A 20521-nucleotide genomic window follows, 5' to 3' on the forward strand; every position below is an offset into this window, starting at 1 on the left:
GGCGGCAGAGAATACGGTCGGCGGCCGAAATCAACGGTAGACACACACGTGGAAGTCGGGAAAGCAGGCCACATGCGGCAGTGTCACCCACAGAGATTTCCTCGAACATGAGGCCAGCAAGGGGCCCCTTGGCGCGCCTCGACGCTCATTTACCGTAGTCAACCAGCAAAGAACAGTTTTTAGCTGAGAGGTCTGCTTCAGCATTCAAGCTTCGCGTGCGCCCAGCAGGGCATGTTCATTCGCTTCCAAGGCACGGGAAGCAGCAAGCGAGCATTGCCCGGCCTCACTGTCGTCTACGTCGATGTGTATGCATCTCGTCGTGTGGAGCCAAATAAGTCATGTCAACAAAATGGTTCATGCTCCAGCCGACTACGATCCTACGCATGCATACGCATATCTCTCAACGCATTCAGGTTGTCCATTGTCCTGCCGTGCAATGTTTCGATTCTCGGAAAACAGGAATTACTGGGCGTAGCTGTCAGGCACTCCTCAACAAACAGCCTCGTAGGTAGAGGACGCTTCATTCGTTCCGCCAGGTGGTGAACCAATCTATGCGAGACGGCCAAGCACCAGGTTGCGACGCAATCACCCTCGCACCAGGATACATCCTCCCTCGGTATCTTCTGCCATCGTTCCCTCCCAAACGACCTGCAATGGTGACATGCCTCCCTGGCTGCTGCAGGGCCGCCGAGCTCCCCCTTGAGCGACCTAGAGAGAGAAAGGTGCCGTTGTTCACCTTACACATCACGACAATCATGCATGGCGTGGTGCTTGGGCAATGACGAACAGCTGATTTCGCTACTACACACACGATCGGCATACTGCCGCCTGCCAATTGTTACTGTGCAAATGGAACTACGGGCACTTCTCCAGCATTTACTGGAATGCAAAAAATACGTGCTTTCCGCCCCCCGAAGTTTTATATATGGCTGGCGAATTTCATTCTTTGACAGATACACACCGGCCAGCAGAGGGCACTGAAGAGGGAAGGTATTGTTAGAAGAGCTCCGTAAAAGCGGTTCCGCTGCGATCCGGGAGAAAACCGTATTGAGAACCACTCCAAACGCGTTCCCAATACTACATATCTGTAGAGGCACCTTCCTTAAATACCATCGGCTTCCGTCATATCTTCCAGGTTGAGAGCGTCGAGAAGTTCACGAAGACCGGCCTCATTCAGATCGGGGCTTTCGCTTTGCAGAAGCGACTCAACTTTTGCCTGGATATCCTCAGCTGTCATTTGGCCCAATCTCTCCATTTGCATCTTTGCCACCTGTGCAAGGTCGACCTCATCAACGTCGAATCGGGTGGACAAGATCCGGATCATTGTCTGCAGCATTTGATGAAGCGGATACGTGTCGGTTCCAAGCAGGCCTTCGAGTTCTCTTTCGCCTTCCAGCAAATACTGTTCAACCTCAGAGTCGGAGTCGAGCGCGGGTTCACTGACTGCCGCATCAGTGGCGTCGTTTACAACCCCATCTTCTGCACAAAAGTTCACACGCAGATCAGTGGAAAGACCTTCCACACATAACCTTCGACAGCAGAAAAGTGCGACACCTTGACCCAGCGGTGCATGTGAAATCGAATTCCCCGAGGTTCCATATGTCTGAGACCCCAGGTCTACGCCCCGCCCCGATGCCCTTCGACTGAAGCCAGCCAAGCCACCATGGGGGTTGCCCTCTCCGCTCTTCATAGCTCCAACAGTTATGGGACCTTCTTCCAAAGAGTCAGCAGGCCAGCACCGCGAGCCGCGATATGACGCAATCGACGCTGGAAAGCCGGATCGGGACGCTTCCAAACGTCGAGTGCGCGCTGTCGACTGTTCGTATGGTCATAGTGATGCGCGATACCCCGTGCCTATCCGAGACGTGTTTCTTCACAAACCCTCCGCAGTGTTGCGTCGGAAGACGACGCAGAGTGCCTCAGCTGAAGTTTAGAGGCAACCAGCTGACACAGCAATGAGTGAACAACGTCCACGTGCCCGGCGAATGCAGGGTTTGACCTCACGCCGAACTTGCGGCACGTCGAACCCTGGCACCCGATACTTTCTGCTGGCCTACTACCTCGTCCCCTACAGTTCGCGCCATCGACGCTCCCCCCCGGTGGAAAAACTGAGTGGGACTTGAGGATTCACGGCGCAGACGCGCTTCGTGCGGTTTGTGCGAGTAGATCAGACTCAAGGCAACGGCTCTGGAATCGCGTGCTTGGGACTCTAGTCGCGTGAAACGACTTACCCGACGCGGCGGCGAAGCCGACGAGGGAGCCGAGGAGCAGAGCAGTGAAAAACCGCATGGTGAACAGTTGGAACAGGTGGGAATTTCAGATGTGCTGAAATCGGTCGCCGGCTGAGGAGCGGAGACAGACGCACGTAGGATTTAGCCCGCTCTGCGCACTTGGGTGTGGACGAGCGATGAGGCCACCGGAGTTAAATCACCCAGTGAGTGCGCCTGAACACGACAAAGCGGAGAGTGTACCTATGTGTTCTCAATATGGGTTTCCGACCAAAGGGCACACCGAGCAGACAGCACCGGACCGTCGGAAAAAAAAGGAGGAAGAGAGTCTACGGAGAGACCTGCAGCGCTGTGGCGATGCGCTCTGTCCTCTGGGCCGATGGCAGTCCCTACGAGAAGACGCACCACTCACTCTAGGCCAAGCCCGGCGCCGACACTTTGCGCGCCTTGCGCGCCCGCAGCGGGATCTGGATGGTCGCTCGCGTCTTCTGCTTCGGAGGCACCCAAGCCTGGAGGGCGCGCATCCCTTGGGCACTCTTGCGTCTCCGCCGTTTTTCTTGTCTTCCGCCGCGGTGCGTAAAGGACTCCTCTCTGGGATTACCCACGCGGAAAGCTTGCAGAGCTACATTCCACCGCCCAGGAACCCCTCGCGCAAGCAGGCGCAAGGGCCGAAAAACCGGAGACGAACGAGGTCCGAGACGACCGAGGAGACAGCGAGAGCCTACAGGACCCCGGTCGCTCGCGCTCTCCAGTCTTAGCTGTTGGGTCCACTAACAGCATTCCTGCGTCTTTTTCGGGATAGATCACACGACACGAAGAACGGGGGCTCCGCTGTCCGGCGGCGGCCGTGCGGCAAACCTCCTGTGCGTCTCCCATCCGATGGTCCTGAGCCCTCTACGCGCCGTCTCCAACCAGAGAGAAGGCTGCTCAACCTATCGGAGACCTAGGTACTCGTTGCCGTTGCCACAGTTTCTAAATTGAAGGATGATGCTTCCGAGAGGCTCGTTCTAAAAGCAGCGCCATACCACTCCTTCGTGGACCGAGGAGCCGCGCATCGCGCCGCCTATCGCACAACTGTAGCGTATTTACAGGATCAGAGCTCTCCCCCAATAGGTTGAACCTGCAGTCGAGTAGCATCTGTTCGACGCAAGTTGTAGCCAGTCGCTACTTTTTCCAGATCTGTAGTTTTCCGGGTATTCGTGGGTTCTCTATCTAGATCGGGCGACCGGGACAACCCTGTAGTAGCGCTCTCTAGGTTTGGCGCTTTGCCTGCATTTTGTGTACCTTCTCCCAGCAAGCAGCCAACCGTATTGCTGGCAGACCCTTGCGCATGTAACAAACAGCGCTTCGTCACTTTTATCATCCAAAGGATGCAAGTTCCCTCTGTGTCCCCTTGGCAAACGCGCTCGGCACACGCCGCAGGTGCTCGCGGTACGCTGCGGCGCGCCTCTGCGGCCTCTTCAATCTTTGCGCAAAGACGACAGCGTGGAACCTGGAGTTGTTTTGTGGGGCTTAGAAGGAGGCGGGAGCTTTGCGCAACCGCTGGTCGAGAGGGATGGAGAGCTCTTCCGCTTTGGCGACGTTGCGAGAGTGAAAATACGCAGTCTCGGTGAGAAAAGAATGCGTTGTGCGCTGCGCATGTGGGACTGGACGTCAAAAAAGAGAACTCTGGAAAACGCTTCTCATGTCACCGCCCTGCTCGCGCGTTGCGGAGGCCACGAAAAAGCGAAAACAAAACAGCTTCCATAGAGACAAGACGTGTGCTTGTTTTTTTGATGTGTCTCTGAGTTGCGGCTTGGCTGGACGCTGTCAGCTCTCGAGCTCCCCTCTCTGTCTTTCAACACACGTGCAAATCTTCAAGAATTCTCCAGCTCTCTCCGCTCAGAAAAAAGCAGAGCTTCCCCAGTCTGTTTCTTCTGCTTGGTGCATTTGAGGCCTGCTTGCCGTCTTTTTTCTCGTCCTCCGCCGTGAGGTTTGTTGTCTGTCCCCTAAACACAGCGCGTCATTACCCCAGCCGGCTCGTATCGTGAGACCCCATTGCCACCAGCTGTTGAGGTCGTTCGTAGTTTTCTGTGTCGTTTCTCCCTTTCTTCCTGTACACCGGGGACTCGTAAAGGCTAAACGTCCGGCGACTTTCCTGTAGATTGTTTTGGTTTCATCGCGTTGCGTGTGCGCGACTAGTTTTTCCTGTTGGAGGGCGTCAAGTCAACGCTCTACTGACCTTTTCGCCTGACACGTCCTTAGAAAAATGGCAGAGAGGTTGCTGACCACGATCGGCCGTGCCGGCATTTTCCTCGGCTCTGCGGGCTTCGTTGCCTCTTCTTGTCTCTACGATGGTAAGCATCCTCACCTTTGTTTCCAGTCCTTCCCACTTCACCGCGGAAACTCGGACGTCGCAGCTTGAGTTCCACGGCGACGTCATTTGCTTCCCCGACAGGGAAAAGTGCGACTCGCTGCGGCAGACCACTGACATCTGCCATTCCAGTTTGTTGGCCGCGCAGAGACTCTCGCCGGAAGGAGGCTCGCTCTCGAAGTCGGGCGTGCCGGGAAGCCTGGTCGAGGTCTTGGGCAGGAAGATGGGGAGATTCTTGCTCATCTGAGTCTCGCGAGTCGGGGGGCTGTTGAGCCCTGCGTAACAGAGACCCTTGCTGTATCCCCAGTGTGCGACTCGCCGGCAGCGGCGAGCCTCCCCCTAGGTCGCACGCAAGTCGCCGGCTCCCGCCTTCTCCGTATAGAGCGAAGCAGTCGTCGGGAAACAAAGACCTCACATATCTTGCCAGCCATTCACACTTCCTCTCAGCTGCGCTCCAAACCTCCCCCCCCCCCCTTTCCCAGGCCGCCCCTCACCACCACCCCAAGCGAGAGGCTTCCCGCGCAGTTCAGACCCACTCCGTCAGCGACGGGCGCTGGGGCCAGACGCGGACGGAGAGGGAGGGAAGGTCGCTTTCTGCCGCACTCCAGTTGCGTTCTCTGTGTGGTTTCCAGGGAAGCCCGCGGCAGCCCGGCGTGTCTGCACGCCGTTCTGCGTGGAGCCGCGGCTCTTGTGCGGTGTGGGCGCGTGCGTGTGTCTCTGCAGTTGACGGCGGTCAGCGGGCGGTGATGTTCAACCGCTTCGGCGGCGTGGCGAAGAAGCCGATTGGCGAAGGCATGCATTTGTATTTTCCGTGGTTCCAAGTCCCCTTTCTGTACGATGTGCGCATTCGCCCTAAGGTGATCAACACGACAACGGGTACTCGCGACCTGCAGATGGTCTCCGTCGGGCTGCGACTCCTCTACCGCCCCATGGAAGACCGGCTGCCCACGATTCACCAGACACTGGGTCCTGACTACGACGAGCGCGTGCTGCCGTCGATTGGAAACGAAGTGCTCAAGGCCGTCGTCGCTCGCTATGACGCTGAGAGTCTCCTCACGCAGCGCGACAAAGTCTCCCACGACATCCGCGACGCCATCACCAACCGCGCCCGCCAGTTTGACCTCGTCCTCGATGACGTCGCTATCGTAAGTCCCCGCTCGCCGCCGCCTCCTTGGTCCCCTCGTCTCTCCCCGGCGGCAACGCAAATATAGAGAATCTCACATATCTCTGTGTGTGTATTTGTATGTATTTATCGGGTCGCCGCGTCGCACGTAGGGGTGTGGGCGTGCGGAGGATAGGCAGACGAGGGGTTGGGAGCGCGTGGACTCCACCATTGCTTCGCATCCGCACAGGGTTTCATTGCCGTCGGCTTGCTCGGCGTGCGGATGGATGCAGACGCACTTGAGCTACGGAAAGGAGTTCTCCAAGGCCATTGAAGAGAAGCAGGTCGCGCAGCAAGAGAGCGAGCGAACCAAGTTCATCGTCGCGCGCACAGAACAGGAGAAGAAGGCGGCTGTTGTGCGCGCGGAGGGAGAGGCTGAAGCCGCGACGCTGATCTCCGAGGCCATCAAGCAGCACGGCACGGGCCTGATTGAAGTGCGTCGCCTCGACGCAGCGAAGGAAATCGCAGACACCATGGCGAAGAGCCGCAACGTCATGTACCTGCCCTCCGGCGTCAACATGCTTCTCTCCCAGCAGTAGGCGGGCCAGCGCAGTCGCGGCACAACGCCCTCAAGCGCAGACGGGAGATCGCTGACGCAGAGACAGATCATGAGGCAGGTCTCTGGTCTCTGTGTAGGCTCGCCGTCAGGCTAGGGGCGGCGGTGCCTGTGTGCGCTCCATGTCTTCGTTTTACTAGCGCTCAGTGGCGGCACGCATACATCCTTACAAACTCTCGCTGGTGGCGCAGGGAGGCTGCGTCCTCGTGCTCGCGGGGCTAGTGGCCTTCGCCCTTTCGTACGCCGCCTTCGCGTCAGTCCGCATCGTAGACAGGCGTAACGTGTTTGTCCGTGCCCGCCTCGGCTCTCGTCCTTCGTTTTACCCTGCTGCTGTCTGTCCGTTTCTCATGTAAGCGTTATCTCTGTTGACAGTTCGAGTCTCCTGACTTCTTTCTGCGTTTCTATTTCGCTGTAACAGTAAGTATTCCACGCTTGAAAACTTCCGCGCGAACCCAGCTCCGGCGCTCGGGCTGCCCTCCGGCGCAGCGCGCGGTTGAGGACAGGACTCACACACAGTGACGTAGAAGAGTGACAATTACGAAAGGCCGCACGCAAGGCGTGACCCGAGAGCATCCCGCGCATGCAGATATAAATATAGACTGAAACAGTTTTGACATATCGAAGCCATAGTGACCAGTGTAGCATCCCGAGAGGGAAAGCGCACCAGCTGCACCGCGGCAGTGTGAGGACTGCACCAGGTCTGGGGTTGTGTAGCGCTAGTTCAGCTTATAAAACCAATTCGAGACAGAAGTCAGGGCGGAAGGTGCGTCCTATGCGGAGAAACTGCTGCAAGTGAGCTGCTTGCGAGCTGCGTCCGCTCATCCGCAGATGCCACCGCCATGTGCTTTTTACAGTCGCATGAATGCCTACAGGGGGCACGACGCCTCCTCTCTGCAGCGCTTAGCAGAACGGCAGATGGGGATTCCTTACCGCCGCAGCGAGGCGCCGCTGACACAGCACGGGAGTTCACGCGACAGGCGCAGCAGACCTAGCCTTGGCTGGGACTGAATCAGCAAGGATCCAGCCCCGCTGGACAGTTGACGCAGCAGGCCTGTGCCCACCTGGATTGTTTGCGCTATGTTCGTCGTGTTGCAAACAAACTCGTGAAGGAAACTCAGTTTGACGCACTCGACAGCTGTAGACTCTAAAGCTCGGCTTTGGCACTGGGTCAGCCGTCGGGGGAAAGGCGAAAAGAGTGTTTTCACGAAAGGGGGTGCTCTAGGTGAACGGGGTGATGTGTAGATTTTTGGTCTCCTGTGTACAGCCGAACCCACTCATGCAATCTTTGTGCATCCGGTAAGCAGCTTGCCGATACGCATGTCAAAACGAAAGCCCTTCCCAGAACAGGTTATTCGTGCCAGGCCGCAGGGGTGCGCATGCGAACGCAAACGCGGCGGAATTCTTCTTCATTTGCCGGCGGTTGACCTCCTACGCGGGTTCCCAGTTTGCTCTCGGAACAGACCAGAGCTTGTCCGGAGCAGAGTTGCCAGAGACTGCGCAAGCTGTATCTGCAGGAGCCCTTTGGCGCGGCCCTCAAGCGGAAATAAATATCCAGATCTGTCAACTGTCGTTTTTCCAGACCACCAAGTGCTTTTCCAGGTGACGCTGCTCCAGAATGTCTACCGCTGCGTCTGTGTTCTGTAGCTACTGGCGGATTCTATCGCTGTTGTGATGACTGCGACTGTCGCGTATCCAGCGCATGGGGTGGGCACTGGGCTTCGAGAGGGAGATACGGGGAATCACGAGGGTTATATCTGATACGACTCTCCTCGAAAACATTTCAGATGTACGCTCTGGTGACTGCATCTCGTTCAGTTCGGTAGAGCGACGCTGGGTGCGTCTCTTACGATGTGCGGAACAGCGGTTTTGATTGCGTCAGTGACCGCCCGAGAGCGCTAATTTTCGGGTTCAAGGAAGTCAATTATGAAGACAGTCAACTGCAGGTGAGGACAGGTTTCTGGGCATGACGTGCATGAGCCGCTGGCTTGATCTTTCCTCCGAGGCTGCAGCGTCAGGCAGTGGAGACGCAAGTGGGGCTGGGCTGTCTCTCACGCACTTCAAACACACGTGTGTAGAACGACTCTCGATGTTGTTCCTACGCGACACAACCCCAGCCCCAGAGTCCAGAGATACGCTCTTCACACCTCTCATTTCCCGCGTGTCATTTGAGAGCTCCCTCTCGCTGCACTGCTTCTGCGCTCCCGCCTGCTTCCACGAGCAGAATTCCCCGTTCCCGTATGCATGCACCATCTTCATCAGCTTTTCCGAGAAAAGCTGGTGCTCGACACGCATGGAAGGACACTTTTTGTGCGTTCACTGTCACGCCTTACATGTTGCAGGCTCTCATCTGCATATGCATCTCTGAGAGGCCGCCCCGTCCCGCTCTTTCTTGTCTTCCCTTTCGCGGAAACCCATCGAGATCCTGGTCCACAAAAAAACGGCAAACACACCTTGGGCTCGTCCTCCGGTCACTGGCAAGTTTCGAGCGATTCCTATGCCAGTTCAAATTCTCTGTCGTCTCATGAAACGTGCACCCTCGCACTGGGTCTGAAGCTGCGACCTGTTCGTCTTCGATTCCCCGCTGTGCTGATGCGTTCTTACAAATACTCGGCGTCCCCTCCGTAGCCCGCCCTCCCCCCCTCTCGCTGCTAGTGTACACTCGCTCTTCATGCTCCACCGGTTCCTCCCCGCCGGCCGCACTAGGCTCGCCACGCCCACGAAAGCGCGAGTCGAGAACAGCCCCTAAACGAGTTGGTCTCGGAGAAGACACGGGATCCACGCGCGTCCTCCGGTCTCTTTCAAAGCACTACATTCGCTTGAAAAATGCACGACCAAAAAACGCGTCTTTCTCCACACGGCTACCCCGGCACCGCCGCTCCAGCTTACGGGTCTCTGCGCACGCGCGATTCTCAAAAATGCAAATCTACATACGCATACACACTCATACACGAGCATACATAAGTGTATAAGGAGGCACACACACAAAGGCCTACGCACACCCCTTAGTCGTACGCGTGCACCAACGCGTGAATGCAGAGGAAAAACACGGCAGTTTTCGTCCGCCAACAGGCCGTGGACACCCCACTCGCCCACATACAACGCATCCCGTTTTGTCGCTTTCTGCCGCCCCGAAACCGGCTCTGCAACCGTTCTTTCCTCTCACTCACGCGCGCTCCGAAACGCCAGGCTGCCCCCCCCCCCCCCTCCCTCCCACGAGACTTTCTTTCGTCAACGTGTCTACGCTCTGTGCACCCTCTGGCCTCCACCGTCGCAACGCATACATTTTCACTTGCACACACAAAAAAATGTTACAGCTTTCTGCATATGCACATACATACGCGTGATATACGGCTCAACAGCAAGGTGGGGGAGAAGCAGTGCGGAAGGGTGGCCCGTGGAGACGCGAAGCGCGGCGCATGCAGGCGGCAAGGCCAGAAAAGAATGGAGAGCCACGCTTGCCTCTGAATACGATGAGGTTGTTCTCGCCAATTGTCTTTCCTTCCGCACCCTTCCCGCACCCACGCAATGCAAGAACGCACACAGGTCATTCGCACAGACATATCTCTGCGGAAGATTTCCTTTTGAAATCTCCCTCCCTCGTCGCTCACTTCAAACTCCGCTTCGTCCTCGCGCTCCAAGCGCAGGCAAGGCTCTCGCTGTGCGACCTGCGCGCCCGCCAAAAAACAGGTCATTCCGCTGCGCACAGGCTGCCGCCGCCACGCTCCGATCGCTGCTGCGTCCTCTTCACACGCGGGGCCCTGTTCTGCTCAGAGTCGCCTTCCATGAAGCAAAATCCTCTTTCCTCCGTCGGGCGGCGCTGAGGTTCCTCCACGCCGTTCATCTCGACCAGCCGGCCTGCTGCTCGCCATTGCCGCCTGCAGGTCGGCGCGGGCCTCCGCCTCGCGCTCTCACAGCCCCGCCGCCAGCGCGGGCCCCGCCAGAGCCGGCGCGTCGCTCGCCCTGGTTGACTGCGCCTCCGCCCTGCGCTCCTGCGGAAGGCGGTGCGGCCTTTTTCTTCTTTCCCGCATCAATCCACATCCCGCCATCCGCTCCTGCCTCGCCTTCCTTCTGCGCGGCCGCGGCGCCCGAGTAGGCGTTGCCGTTAGCGCCTTCACCGCGCGGTGCGCAGCGCGAGCCGTGGTGGCGGCTGTCCTCTTCGAAGGCGCCCTGCTCGCCCCCCTTGGGTCCGTAGAAGTCTCCGCGGCCGTTCGGGGCCTTCCACCCGCCGCCGCGACCGCCGCGGGCTCCGCCCGGGCCGCGCGCGCCGCCGGGGCCCTGCTGGCGTGCAAAGTCCAGGCGCATCTGAAGCACACGTACAGAACACAAACCGGCCGCCACTTACGAGGAAACGAACCCGTCAGACGGACGGCACGACGAAAGACGACACATCAGCCTCTGCAGCAACTGTGCGAATCGCTTGAACATGCAGGCACAGGGCACACACTGATCCCCGCCGCATGGCCACGCGCCCTCCGCTCGAATCCTCTTCGAGGCGCGCGTCTGGAAGAGACACCCCACGTCGGGACAGCCACGCCCGACGCACCTGTCGCCCGCGGACATAGAGACCCTGCTGCATGAGGTAGTCTGCGCTCTGGCGGCAGTCGAGCTCGATGAACCAGCCGAGCGTTCTGCCGCTGGCGGGCTTGCGGATCTCGACGGCCTGGCCCTCGTTGAACTTCTTCAGCTGGTCTGCGACCGCCTTCTTCAGCTCGTCAACGGAGAACTCAGCTGGCATCTCCGACAGCACGACGAGCTTCTTGGCGCCCGCCGGAGGTGCGTCTCCTCGCGCGGCGTCCCCGCGCTCGCCCTGCGCACTCCACGCGGTCGCGGCGGAGCCCGAGCGCGAGCCGCCCGCGCGGCCGCCCTCCTGCGAGGGACTCGCGCGCCCGTTGCTCGCCGCAGTTGCCGGCGACCTCGAAGCCGGCACCGCGAAGCCCTTCTGCACACACGACACCAGCCACACGAACATCAGATAAAGAGGAAGACGCATGCGACAGACAAAGAGGACACACAAACGCCACCGAGCCCTCTGATCAGGCAACTCATCTGAAAAAGACCCGAGTTCAGCAGCCGGCCGGCAGATGATGACTCAGCAAACAGAACACGTAAACGGCAACCCTAGAGCCTAGGGCGGGGGAGCGAGGGGAGGAGGCGCTTACCGGGCCGCTTGCATTGCGAGAGGCGTTGTGCACAACCTTGAACGCGAAGCTCTTCGGGTCGTAGTTGCATTGCTCAGCCTGTTGCTGCGCCTCGGTTTTCTGCGGATGCTGCTTCACTTCCCCAGGTCGCGGCCAGTTCGCGTCGGCAACCGACGCATCCGCGACAGCAGCCTCGTCGCGCTTCCACTGGCGTCTCTGGGGGCCTTTCTGAGCCGTGGGCGAGCGCTGAGCCTGCGTCTCCGCTGCGGGGGTCGCATTCTCCTCCGTCGCAGGGGCCGCCTTCTCCTCACCCACCGTGCCCTCCTTCTTCCCTTCGGTCGCGCCGGCTCCCTTGCTCGTCTCCTCAGCCTTCTCGGACTCCTGCTGCTGAGAAGTCTTGGCCGCCGCACCTCGCGGGCTCGCAGGCAGCGCGGCGGCGCCCCCCGCAGAGGCCTCGGCGGCGGCCGGAGCGGTGGTGGCGGCCTCCTTGGTCACTGCGCCTGTTCCCGCCGCCGCGCGCGCCTCAGGAGTCTCTGCAGCGGCGTCCTGCTGGAAGGCCTCCGCAGCCTGGTCCGGAGCCGCAGCCTCGTGACCCGGCGAGGAGGGCACCGCGGCCTCCTTCACACCTCCCTGCACTTCCTCCACGGCGGCGTCCAGGTAGCAGAAAATCTCGTTCGTCACATACCAGCCCTGCACCAGAAAAAGTGCACGCATGAAAGTTTTAATGACCGCTAGACGCTGAAAATGCCACAGCGCTGCCAGGGGTTCGCACACACGACGCCGCAACCGCATACACGCCACGTTCCATATCCTAGCCTCCCTCGCCCTTCCCCCACCGCCCCTTTCTCCTTCTTGTCTGCGCCCTCTGTTCCTCGCTTACGTTTCGCGGCGCCTTTTGCTTCGCCAGGAAGACGGTCTGAACAAATTCCCTCTCGGGTTCCTCGTCGGCGTGCTTCAGGCGACCAGCGACAAGAATCAGCATGCCGCCATCCTTGTTCTCCTGCGCGTCGATGAAGCGCACGCGGCACGTAGTCCTCTCGAAGCGGCCGCGTTCGAAGGCGCGGTAGATCTCGCGCTGACCGACTGCGCGCACGTCCGTGTGCTGCGGCGCAGTGTGAGGTGCAGTCCCGTCGCGGTCAGTCGTTCGAATCATCTGAAGAGACGGAGAGGCAGTAAAAAACTCACGCGCGTCGGGGGCTCCTTCCCGCTCCATATAAAAAAAGACGCAGGCGGTCGCTTATTCCCCACTGGCAAGCCTCTAACCGAACGACGCCCAGCCCACACACACACATGCACGACCATGTATACATACATGTATGTATGTATATATAGAGATTTGTATGTACTTTAGCTCGGGGCACTGGCATGCCTGCAGCACCCCCCGTTGACCTTGGTCATGCACACGCGGAGGGGTGACGCCGCTTCCAACGAGCGACGCACCTGCGAGTCGAAGTCGTAGAAGCGATGCAGATCCAGGGGCGTGTCGTGGAGCATGTAGTAGTACTGGTAAACGAAGGAGTGCGCGACTTCCATGGGCGTCAGCATGCGCGGCTTCGCGGCACTAGGGTGCGCGCCGTGGTCGCCGTCGGAGCCCTGGGGCAGAGTCCCGTTCGCCACCTGGGGCGCGGCCCCCGCGAGCGGGCCCGCGCCCTGGCCGTCCATCATCAGAGGCCCCGTCGCGCCCGAAGAGCCCTGGGCCCCCTGCGAGGCGAACAGGAACGTGGAGGTCTGCTGCGGAGCCGCCAACAGCGACGCATCCGGCGCCGTCGCGCTCGGCGTGGCCTGCAGACACACGACGCGATGGAGCACAACAAAACAAACGCACCCACACTCACGCCGGAAGAGGGCGACAAAACCCGCCACTGCACTCGAGCCGCCTAACCACACGTGCAATCTAAACACATGTGACACACCCGCCTGTCCGCGTCCCCGCCTTCCCCCCCCTCCACTCCCAAAGGTGAGCACAGCGATCCCCCCCACACGACAGGCGGCGCACGGAGTGTCTGACGTTCCGGCGCCGACCGCGGGTCGCTCAAAAAGCCGCGTCGCCCTCGCGGCGAGCGGCTGTCGGGCTAGCTTTCTTCGCCGCAGAGACGCGAGGAGGCCTGCTGCACTTACAAGCGCCGAGGCGCCCGACATGGCTGCGCCGGGGGCGGCGTTAGGCTGCGCGTACGCGTGGGGGTGGTGGCCTTGCTGCGGCAGCTGCTGGACGGCGGACTGCGTGTGCTGCTGGGAGTAGTTTCCGGCATTCGTGAAGCCCTGGTACTGCTGGTGAGGTGGCGGAGGGAGCGGCGGCTGCTGGAGGTGCTGCAGCTGCATTTGCTGCATATGAGGGGGCTGACCATAGTTGCCGCCGCGCGCGCCGGAAGACGGATGCAGACCTGAAGTGCCCCCGTACGAGTGGTGCCCAGAAAACGCAGGATTCTGTCCGCTGTGGTGGAAGCCTGCGCCAGAGGCGGCTGGCGCGCCACCCGCCGCAGCAGGGTGAACCGAGTACACAGACATCGTGGCGGGTGCGCGGGGAGACAGCAGAAACGCGCTGAAAAAAAGCAGTCCGCGCACTTGACGGAGAAATACGCAGCGGCGAGCGGAAACAATCACCAAGGTGGGAGAAGAGAGGCGGAGGAACGGGGGCGGAATGAAGAGCGCGCAACGCGGAAAAAATACGGGCCGAGGGACGCGGGCGGAGACAACCGCGTGACAGGGAAAAGAGCCGCAGGAAAGAGAAAGGCGGAAGACAGGCGAAATCTAGGAAAGAAGCGGACGACGAAAAATGCCGAGGACGCTCTTACAAAACTATGGGACGAGTATATGATGCACAGAGAGGTGAGCACGGGGGCAGGAGGGTGGCTTGCAGGGGATCTCCGCCGCGCGAAAAGGGCGTCGGGCGAATGTGGGACGCCAAAAAGATCCGATGACAGAAAAAAAAAATACACGAAGAAAGGATGCGTGAGCGCCAGAAACGCAAAAAACGATTACAAAAACTGGAGGGCGAGCGCGTTAGGTTTGGCAAAAGGAACACGCAACAACAACCCACAGGATGGTGAGTGGACACGCGCGCGCAAAAAAAACGACGGCAGAGAAGCCCGTTCGCAGCCGAATCCAAGCAAATTCTACAAATCGCGGCAAGAAAAAACCGTGGCGTGTTTCGCTAAGACCGCAGCAGATCGAGCACCACGCAGTAGCAGAAGCTTCAGTGGGAAAAACAGGCGCACTCAACTGAGAATTTCCGCCTGGACAAACCCGGGAAGAAGACTATGCGACGAACTCGTTTCTTACGCGGTGTGGCGGGCGCAATGCAGCGTAGACGAGGCGGCGCCGAGGAAAGGGCACGCGCGCAGAGAGCCTTGAAACACAACCGGCTTGGGATTCGCCCCGAAAACGCAGACACACGAGAAGCTTCGACGCAAACGTGAAAAAACTGTAGAAGACGAAACTAGACTCGTCGTGTGAACGACGGAAACCCCAAGGCGCACGCACGCGCGCGCTTATTCCAGCGCCGCGCTGCTGGGTGGCGTAGACGAAAGAGCAGGGAGCAGAGAACAAGCACACAGCGCACAACAGACGGGGTTTACGACAGAGAGTGGCGCAGAGGCGCAAACACACCACCTTTCCCAGCAAGTGGAGGGGTCCACACATCAGCGCAAAGACTGTCCGCCTCCCTCAACGAAGCCTGCCCTCTGCGGCTTGCCGCACCAACACGCTTGGTTCTGCTGGAACAACGCCGTCAAAAATTTTCGACCGAGCGCTTCTCTCCAACGCCGACGCCCGTGTGCAGGCCGCACTCTGCGGAATTGAGAGCAAAAACGCAGCCAAAAGGAACAGCCACCACGTGCAGATGGACGGTCGGTCGCTACCGCACAGATATGCAAAAAATGAGGGGAGACGCGAAGACAAACACAGAACTCTCAATACGGCAGGGCCGCCCAGATCAGGGCGATCTTCTTCAGCACTCCAGAGCATCATCGATCGTAGTCCGGCGTGCGCTTCTTTACGCCCGTAGATTTGTCCAATGCACTCCAGAATCGCGTTTCGGTGGTTCACGAGCGGTAGACGCCGAAGCTGCTCGATTTATCGCCCATTTGTAGACACCAGCTGGCGCCAGTTAAATTTTGCGAATCATATGTGAAGAGCGTGTGCACTGAATGCGAATGCACAAACAGCCCGAAACCCTGATATCCTTTTCGGGCAACGAAGGCTCAGGCAGAGGAACCGTCAAAACCAAAAACAGAAATACGTGCCTGAGCGCCAACCTGAAGCCTGCCTCTCGTTCACAAAGCCGGGCCGCTTGACGGGCCTCCGCTAGTTCCCTTGAACTGCACAGACGCTCTCCTACACGGCTCGACACAACTCTCCCAGCGAACGCGTGCTTGAAAACTTACTGGGCTCCCGGACGCCCCTGGACTAGATCAATTTTTTGAGTCATCGTGTCGCGTTAGCAAGAGACAGTGCCCAGGTTACAGCAGAACGCCGTCGCATCTTCAGTGTTGCTGTACATGCAACGGAACTCATCGGCACAGAGTTCCATGGGCACGGAAGGGCAGGGACATTGCTAGCTCCCTTCGGAACGACTTGATATTGGACGCACATCCAGGCTCTCCTGCATGTGAGATGCAGAAGAGTAGCAGAGCGTCCCAGAGTCCCTCTGGTCACTTGCATTTTCGCGAGTCAGCTGCTCTGCAGTTGCGTGAAAGACCTCCCGCACGCTCAGTTTGCGGGTCGGCTAGTGAAGCAGCCTCCACGCCGCTGCACAAACGTGACGACGCACGGTGAGTGCTGATGTTCGTTTCAGCCGAAGTCGGCTGCATACAGGATGGCTTTTCCGACTCCGTCGGTAGAATGCCACAGTGCTGGCAGCGACCAACTCCCCCAATGATGAAAACGAGACACTATGGTTCACACGAATGCTCGATTTTGCCATCAACTTCCCATATCTCGGATATGAGCTTCTGCGCCCCATATATGGATGCTACACCGGTTGCTCGTTCGAGGAAGCGCATTGCACAAGGTTACTTTCGTTGCGGACAACACTAGTTCCACTGAAGTTGCAGCTAGCTGGATCCTGAAAAGTTGCGTGCCTTTCTGGGTTTGATGCTGAAGGCTGGTGAAATGGTGATGCCTATAGAGTCGCCGAGAGTCGATCGAGGCTTCTCATGCGTGTCAGAAGGGAGAACTCGAGGATTTGTTGCATAGGTCTGACTCGTTTTTCTGTACCGATCGTTGATAAGTTTGGTGCAGGAATCCCATTGCGATGCGCAACAGGTGCATAGCTCAGCAAAGTGAACTTTTGAAGCCATCCGGTTCTGGCAGGCCGTACTCGGCGGGAAGATCGTCATGTCAGCCCTCTTGTGCCTAGGTGTCCTTGCATTGGCTTTAATCCCGGCTGCTGGGACCCTCTGTAGTTTTTCCTACTCCACGCCAATTACTTGACTGGTACAATGTGGTGGAACTATTAAGCGTTTTGCATCGTTTTCGGCATTCATCTATGCGACTAAGGAGCCTTAGGCATAGCGTGTGAAGGTTGTTTTTCGTGAAACACGGTGTATCGATTTGGAACTGCGAGCTTAGAGAGGCCACGGAGGCAGGTGACTCTAGACTACTCCATCTCCCCTGTTTGTGAAAGCGGCAGACCGTAGCATGCGCCTTCTGTGAATGCCTTATGGCCCAATGGGAAGCTTAGGCGAACATAGAGCGTTTTTTGGAAAGCGTTTAATTTGGCACATCTCAACTGGGTTGATGCTTAGGATGTCCCCTGGCTTGGGCTTTGCCAATCCCAACCTGCATCTGCGGCTCCGCTTCCGTTCGCTTGGCTGAGTCAATTTGTGACTGAACTGAACTTGCGGCCAGAAGGGTTTCCACGTGGATCTTGGGTGGATGCTGAAAGGGCAGGTGCGACAGCGTCCATCACCACCTGGTTGTGTCCCGTGGCAAGCCGCGGAAAGGATTGAAGGACGTCGCACAGAACCCGCTCCTTAAAGACATGCATCCGCTGCGTAGCTTTTTTTTCGCAGTGCGTTTTCCGCACCTGTGTCGCTCTCTAGGACGACCTGAGGTCCCCGTCTACAGGCTACCTGAAAGGATCCCTCCTCTGCAGAGTGCACCGGAGTGGCTTTCTCGTCTTTCTTCCTCGCCCATGACACGAGCCCACGTGACGATACCTCCTCGCATGCTGGATTCAACTGACTGTGGGTTGGCGAACAGCAACGCCGCGGTGGCATGACACCGCTGGCCGGCAGACAACGCGAAGTACCTCTTGCACCATGCCCCCATTCTCTGTATGTGCAATTAACCTCTGAATCCGTGTTCATCCCAGGCAAAAGAGAGAGAGAGGGCAGAGCGTGCCGCGTGTGGTTCGGCCTGGGAGACAGAGTCGCGCGTGGGCGCCGACCCGCACGTAAGGCCGCGTCCTTCTCAAACCCACGCCGCGCACCCTTCTCCGTAGATCCCTCGCAATGAGAGGCGAAGAAGTGCGTCAAGAAACGACAGAAATAATCTCTCACTGCGTTAGGAAATGAGAATTTGCGTGGGAGAGCGTTGGGCCTGCGGCGACGCGAGGCAGCGCGTGATGCCTTGACAAGACACGCTTTGCGTCCCTCCTCTGTGTTGCGCAAAGACAGGTCTTCCTCGCTGATTTAGCTGTTTGCAAATCACACGTGAATACAGTATCCTTGTCTTTCAGCGAGTCCTTCGTGCCTGGGCCTAATCTGCAGCGGATGAAGATCACAGCCGAGCTGAGGTTCTCTCGTCCTCGGTTTTTCGAAACACGCCGAGGTGTCTTTGCCATGCATGCGAGATTCAGCCGTACGTGTCCCGCCGGAGATCTTGAGTCACTTTTGCTGTCCTTCTCTGCTTTTCGCAAAATCGCTCGCCATCCAGCGTCTCGCCACGGCCCAACGTCAGCGCGGGCGCCTGCGTTCTTGTAGGGATGACCTTGCTATGATTTTCGTCCCCTTCCCGTTTTATGGTTACTTCCAAGCCAGTCCCACCGCGGTGGCTGGCGGCCTGTGTACTGGAGACCTTACACTCACTCCGCAGCTAACCATTTCGAGGGCTTTGAAAGAGGCCTGAATTCGTAAGACCCGCTTAGCGCCCTCCCTTGTCTTCCGTTTTCGAAAGGCTCGATGAAGCTCTCGCCGTCGTGCGATTTGAATGCTCCGCTGTATGCAGACCGACCTTGAACTCCGCAGTGTGAACATTGGTCTAAACCGGGCTGCATAAGCAGATTTGCGGACAGACACGCGATGCACGTGTCCACCTCGTCGTTTACGTGCGCCTGCACTGGCGAGTGTTCAGTTACCGACGTTGGGCCGCACATGCAGGCCCTCCACAGCTCAACGCCGCAGTTCCGTATCTTTAGTTCAGTTTCCCGTTGAATGAAGAGGTGTCCTTTCGTCTGTCTTGCAGGCACTAGCGATTCGTTTGTTGAGTACACGAGATGTTCAAATTTTCTTGCCCGCGGCAGAGGGAGTTCTCTTCGGTTGTTGCAGCGCAAAGAGCCCTTTCCGCGCCACACCCTGAGTACTGCCTCCCCCCTCCTGTTCGCAGCGGGATGTAGCCGAAACTCACTTTCCATCATGGCAACGAGGGGTCAGGCGACGGCCTTCCGTTCCGCTGCTTTCGCCTCCTCTGCGTCTTCCGCGCATTCCTCGCCGTCGGCGTCTCCACAGAACGTAGGAACGCGGGGGACCACGCGATGGCGGTGGCCTCTGTCTCTGTCTCGCTCGCCGGCTGGCCGCGAGGAGGCGAGAGAGGATCCCGACGAGCGCCCGGGAGGCGGAGCCACGCCGCTGAGCACCGAGGCCTCGTCTCCTCTCTGTCCGCAGGCCACCCCCCTGAGACAACCCACGGGGGGCTCGTGCAGCTGGAGCGGAGAGGTGACGGATCGTCGCCGTCGCCGTCGGCGGGACTCTCCAGGCTCTCGAAGTTCGTCTTCCCCTGGAAGAAAGATCTGCGCTCTGGGCACGCAGACCCCTCACACCACTCAGACGCCTCTGAGGGGGCGGAGTCTCCGCCTGGCCGCGCCTCCAGCCCGTGCTCGTCCGCCTCCCCGCCGCACGCGGCCGCGACGAACCGACGCGAGCGCGAGCGTGCAGTGAAGGCTCTGTCAGCAGCTGCTGAGGAGAGGCGGAAATCAATGGCTACGAGGAGGAAACAGTCGCGGGAAAGAATTCTGTGGTATGCCGAGAAGCAGGCCCGCGCCGCGGCGACTCGCCTCTCCAGACAAGACGGGGAACAGCCACCGGGGCGCGGGACAGAACAAACCGACCCGCAGGGCCCTGCTGCCGGCGCAGAAAGGGCGAGCGGCGCTGCGAACCGGCCCCCAGAAGACCGACAGTTCGGCGGAGTGTTGGCCGCGCCACGAAATACGGCTCACGACAGGCAAGTGGATAGATTCGAAACCGCGATGATTTCGCGAAGCACGCCGGCCGAAGGGCGGGCCGGGAAGGCTGCATTGTGGACTCCTCTCGCAGCTTCATGGGCTTCCTCAGAGGCCCTCCACCTCAGACAAAATACGCATGCTGTCCTACCCCCTCTTGTGTGCGTCAGTTCTGCGGCTCCTGCGCTCGTCTCTGCGCACTGATTACTGGTCTAAAGCTTGCACTGCATTTGTTTACTCCGCGTGAGTCTCCGCTTCCAGGCTGCGTCTCTTCCCTCGCCACGTCCTGTTCTGCTTGGTCACCGTGCCGTCTCCTTTGCTCTCTGCGTTTTTCTCTGCCCGGAAATACATCCAACGCGTTTCTCCTCGCCAGTCGGTGGGTCGCTTTCGGCTATGCATTGTGGGATGCATTGTCCACGTCCGTTGTTCATGTGCTGCTGAACGCATGCGCCCTCTTGAACATGGAAGCCTGCGCGCCTCGACGCTTGATGGAGCCTCAGCCTGCGTCACAGTGCTTCGTTTCCGTCGTACCGCAGCTTCGCCAACTCTGGTGCGCGTCGGTCCCTGTCTGGCTCTCAGGCTGGGCCGCCCTTGGCCCCCTCGAAGACTGAGCTGCGACAGCCACGCTCCGGGGGCGAGGGAGGCGTCTCGCTGTCCACCGCCTTCGCGCTCGCTGTCGCCTGCCTCGATTCGGTCAGCGAGCGACA

At 59.1% G+C, this 20521-nt stretch overlaps 4 protein-coding genes across 4 annotated transcripts; 2 read left to right on the top strand and 2 right to left on the bottom strand.

The window, feature by feature from the left end:
- Window positions 1-1102: 1102 nt before the first annotated feature.
- BESB_014560 (uncharacterized protein) lies at window positions 1103-2289 on the bottom strand (the record flags this gene model as incomplete). Its single annotated transcript, XM_029360185.1, has 2 exons — window positions 1103-1479; window positions 2232-2289. 2 exons carry the CDS (start codon window positions 2287-2289, stop codon window positions 1103-1105), a joined length of 435 nt encoding a protein of 144 aa, XP_029216852.1.
- A 2187-nt stretch (window positions 2290-4476) lies between these two features.
- BESB_014570 (putative prohibitin) lies at window positions 4477-6282 on the top strand (the record flags this gene model as incomplete). The annotated part of the gene is made up of 3 exons (XM_029360186.1): window positions 4477-4564; window positions 5305-5726; window positions 5977-6282. The coding sequence occupies 3 exons, from the start codon at window positions 4477-4479 to the stop codon at window positions 6280-6282; spliced, it is 816 nt and encodes a 271-aa protein (XP_029216853.1).
- A 3854-nt stretch (window positions 6283-10136) lies between these two features.
- On the bottom strand, window positions 10137-13942 carry BESB_014580 (nuclear transport factor 2 (ntf2) domain-containing protein; the record flags this gene model as incomplete). Its single annotated transcript, XM_029360187.1, has 6 exons — window positions 10137-10601; window positions 10843-11238; window positions 11459-12127; window positions 12318-12590; window positions 12878-13219; window positions 13556-13942. The coding sequence occupies 6 exons, from the start codon at window positions 13940-13942 to the stop codon at window positions 10137-10139; spliced, it is 2532 nt and encodes an 843-aa protein (XP_029216854.1).
- Window positions 13943-19130: 5188 nt separating this feature from the next.
- On the top strand, window positions 19131-20018 carry BESB_014590 (uncharacterized protein; the record flags this gene model as incomplete). The annotated part of the gene is made up of 1 exon (XM_029360188.1): window positions 19131-20018. One exon carries the CDS (start codon window positions 19131-19133, stop codon window positions 20016-20018), a length of 888 nt encoding a protein of 295 aa, XP_029216855.1.
- Window positions 20019-20521: the final 503 nt, after the last annotated feature.

Source organism: Besnoitia besnoiti, chromosome IX, assembly GCF_002563875.1.
Source record: "Besnoitia besnoiti strain Bb-Ger1 chromosome IX, whole genome shotgun sequence".
Taxonomy (NCBI): Eukaryota; Apicomplexa; class Conoidasida; order Eucoccidiorida; family Sarcocystidae; genus Besnoitia; species Besnoitia besnoiti.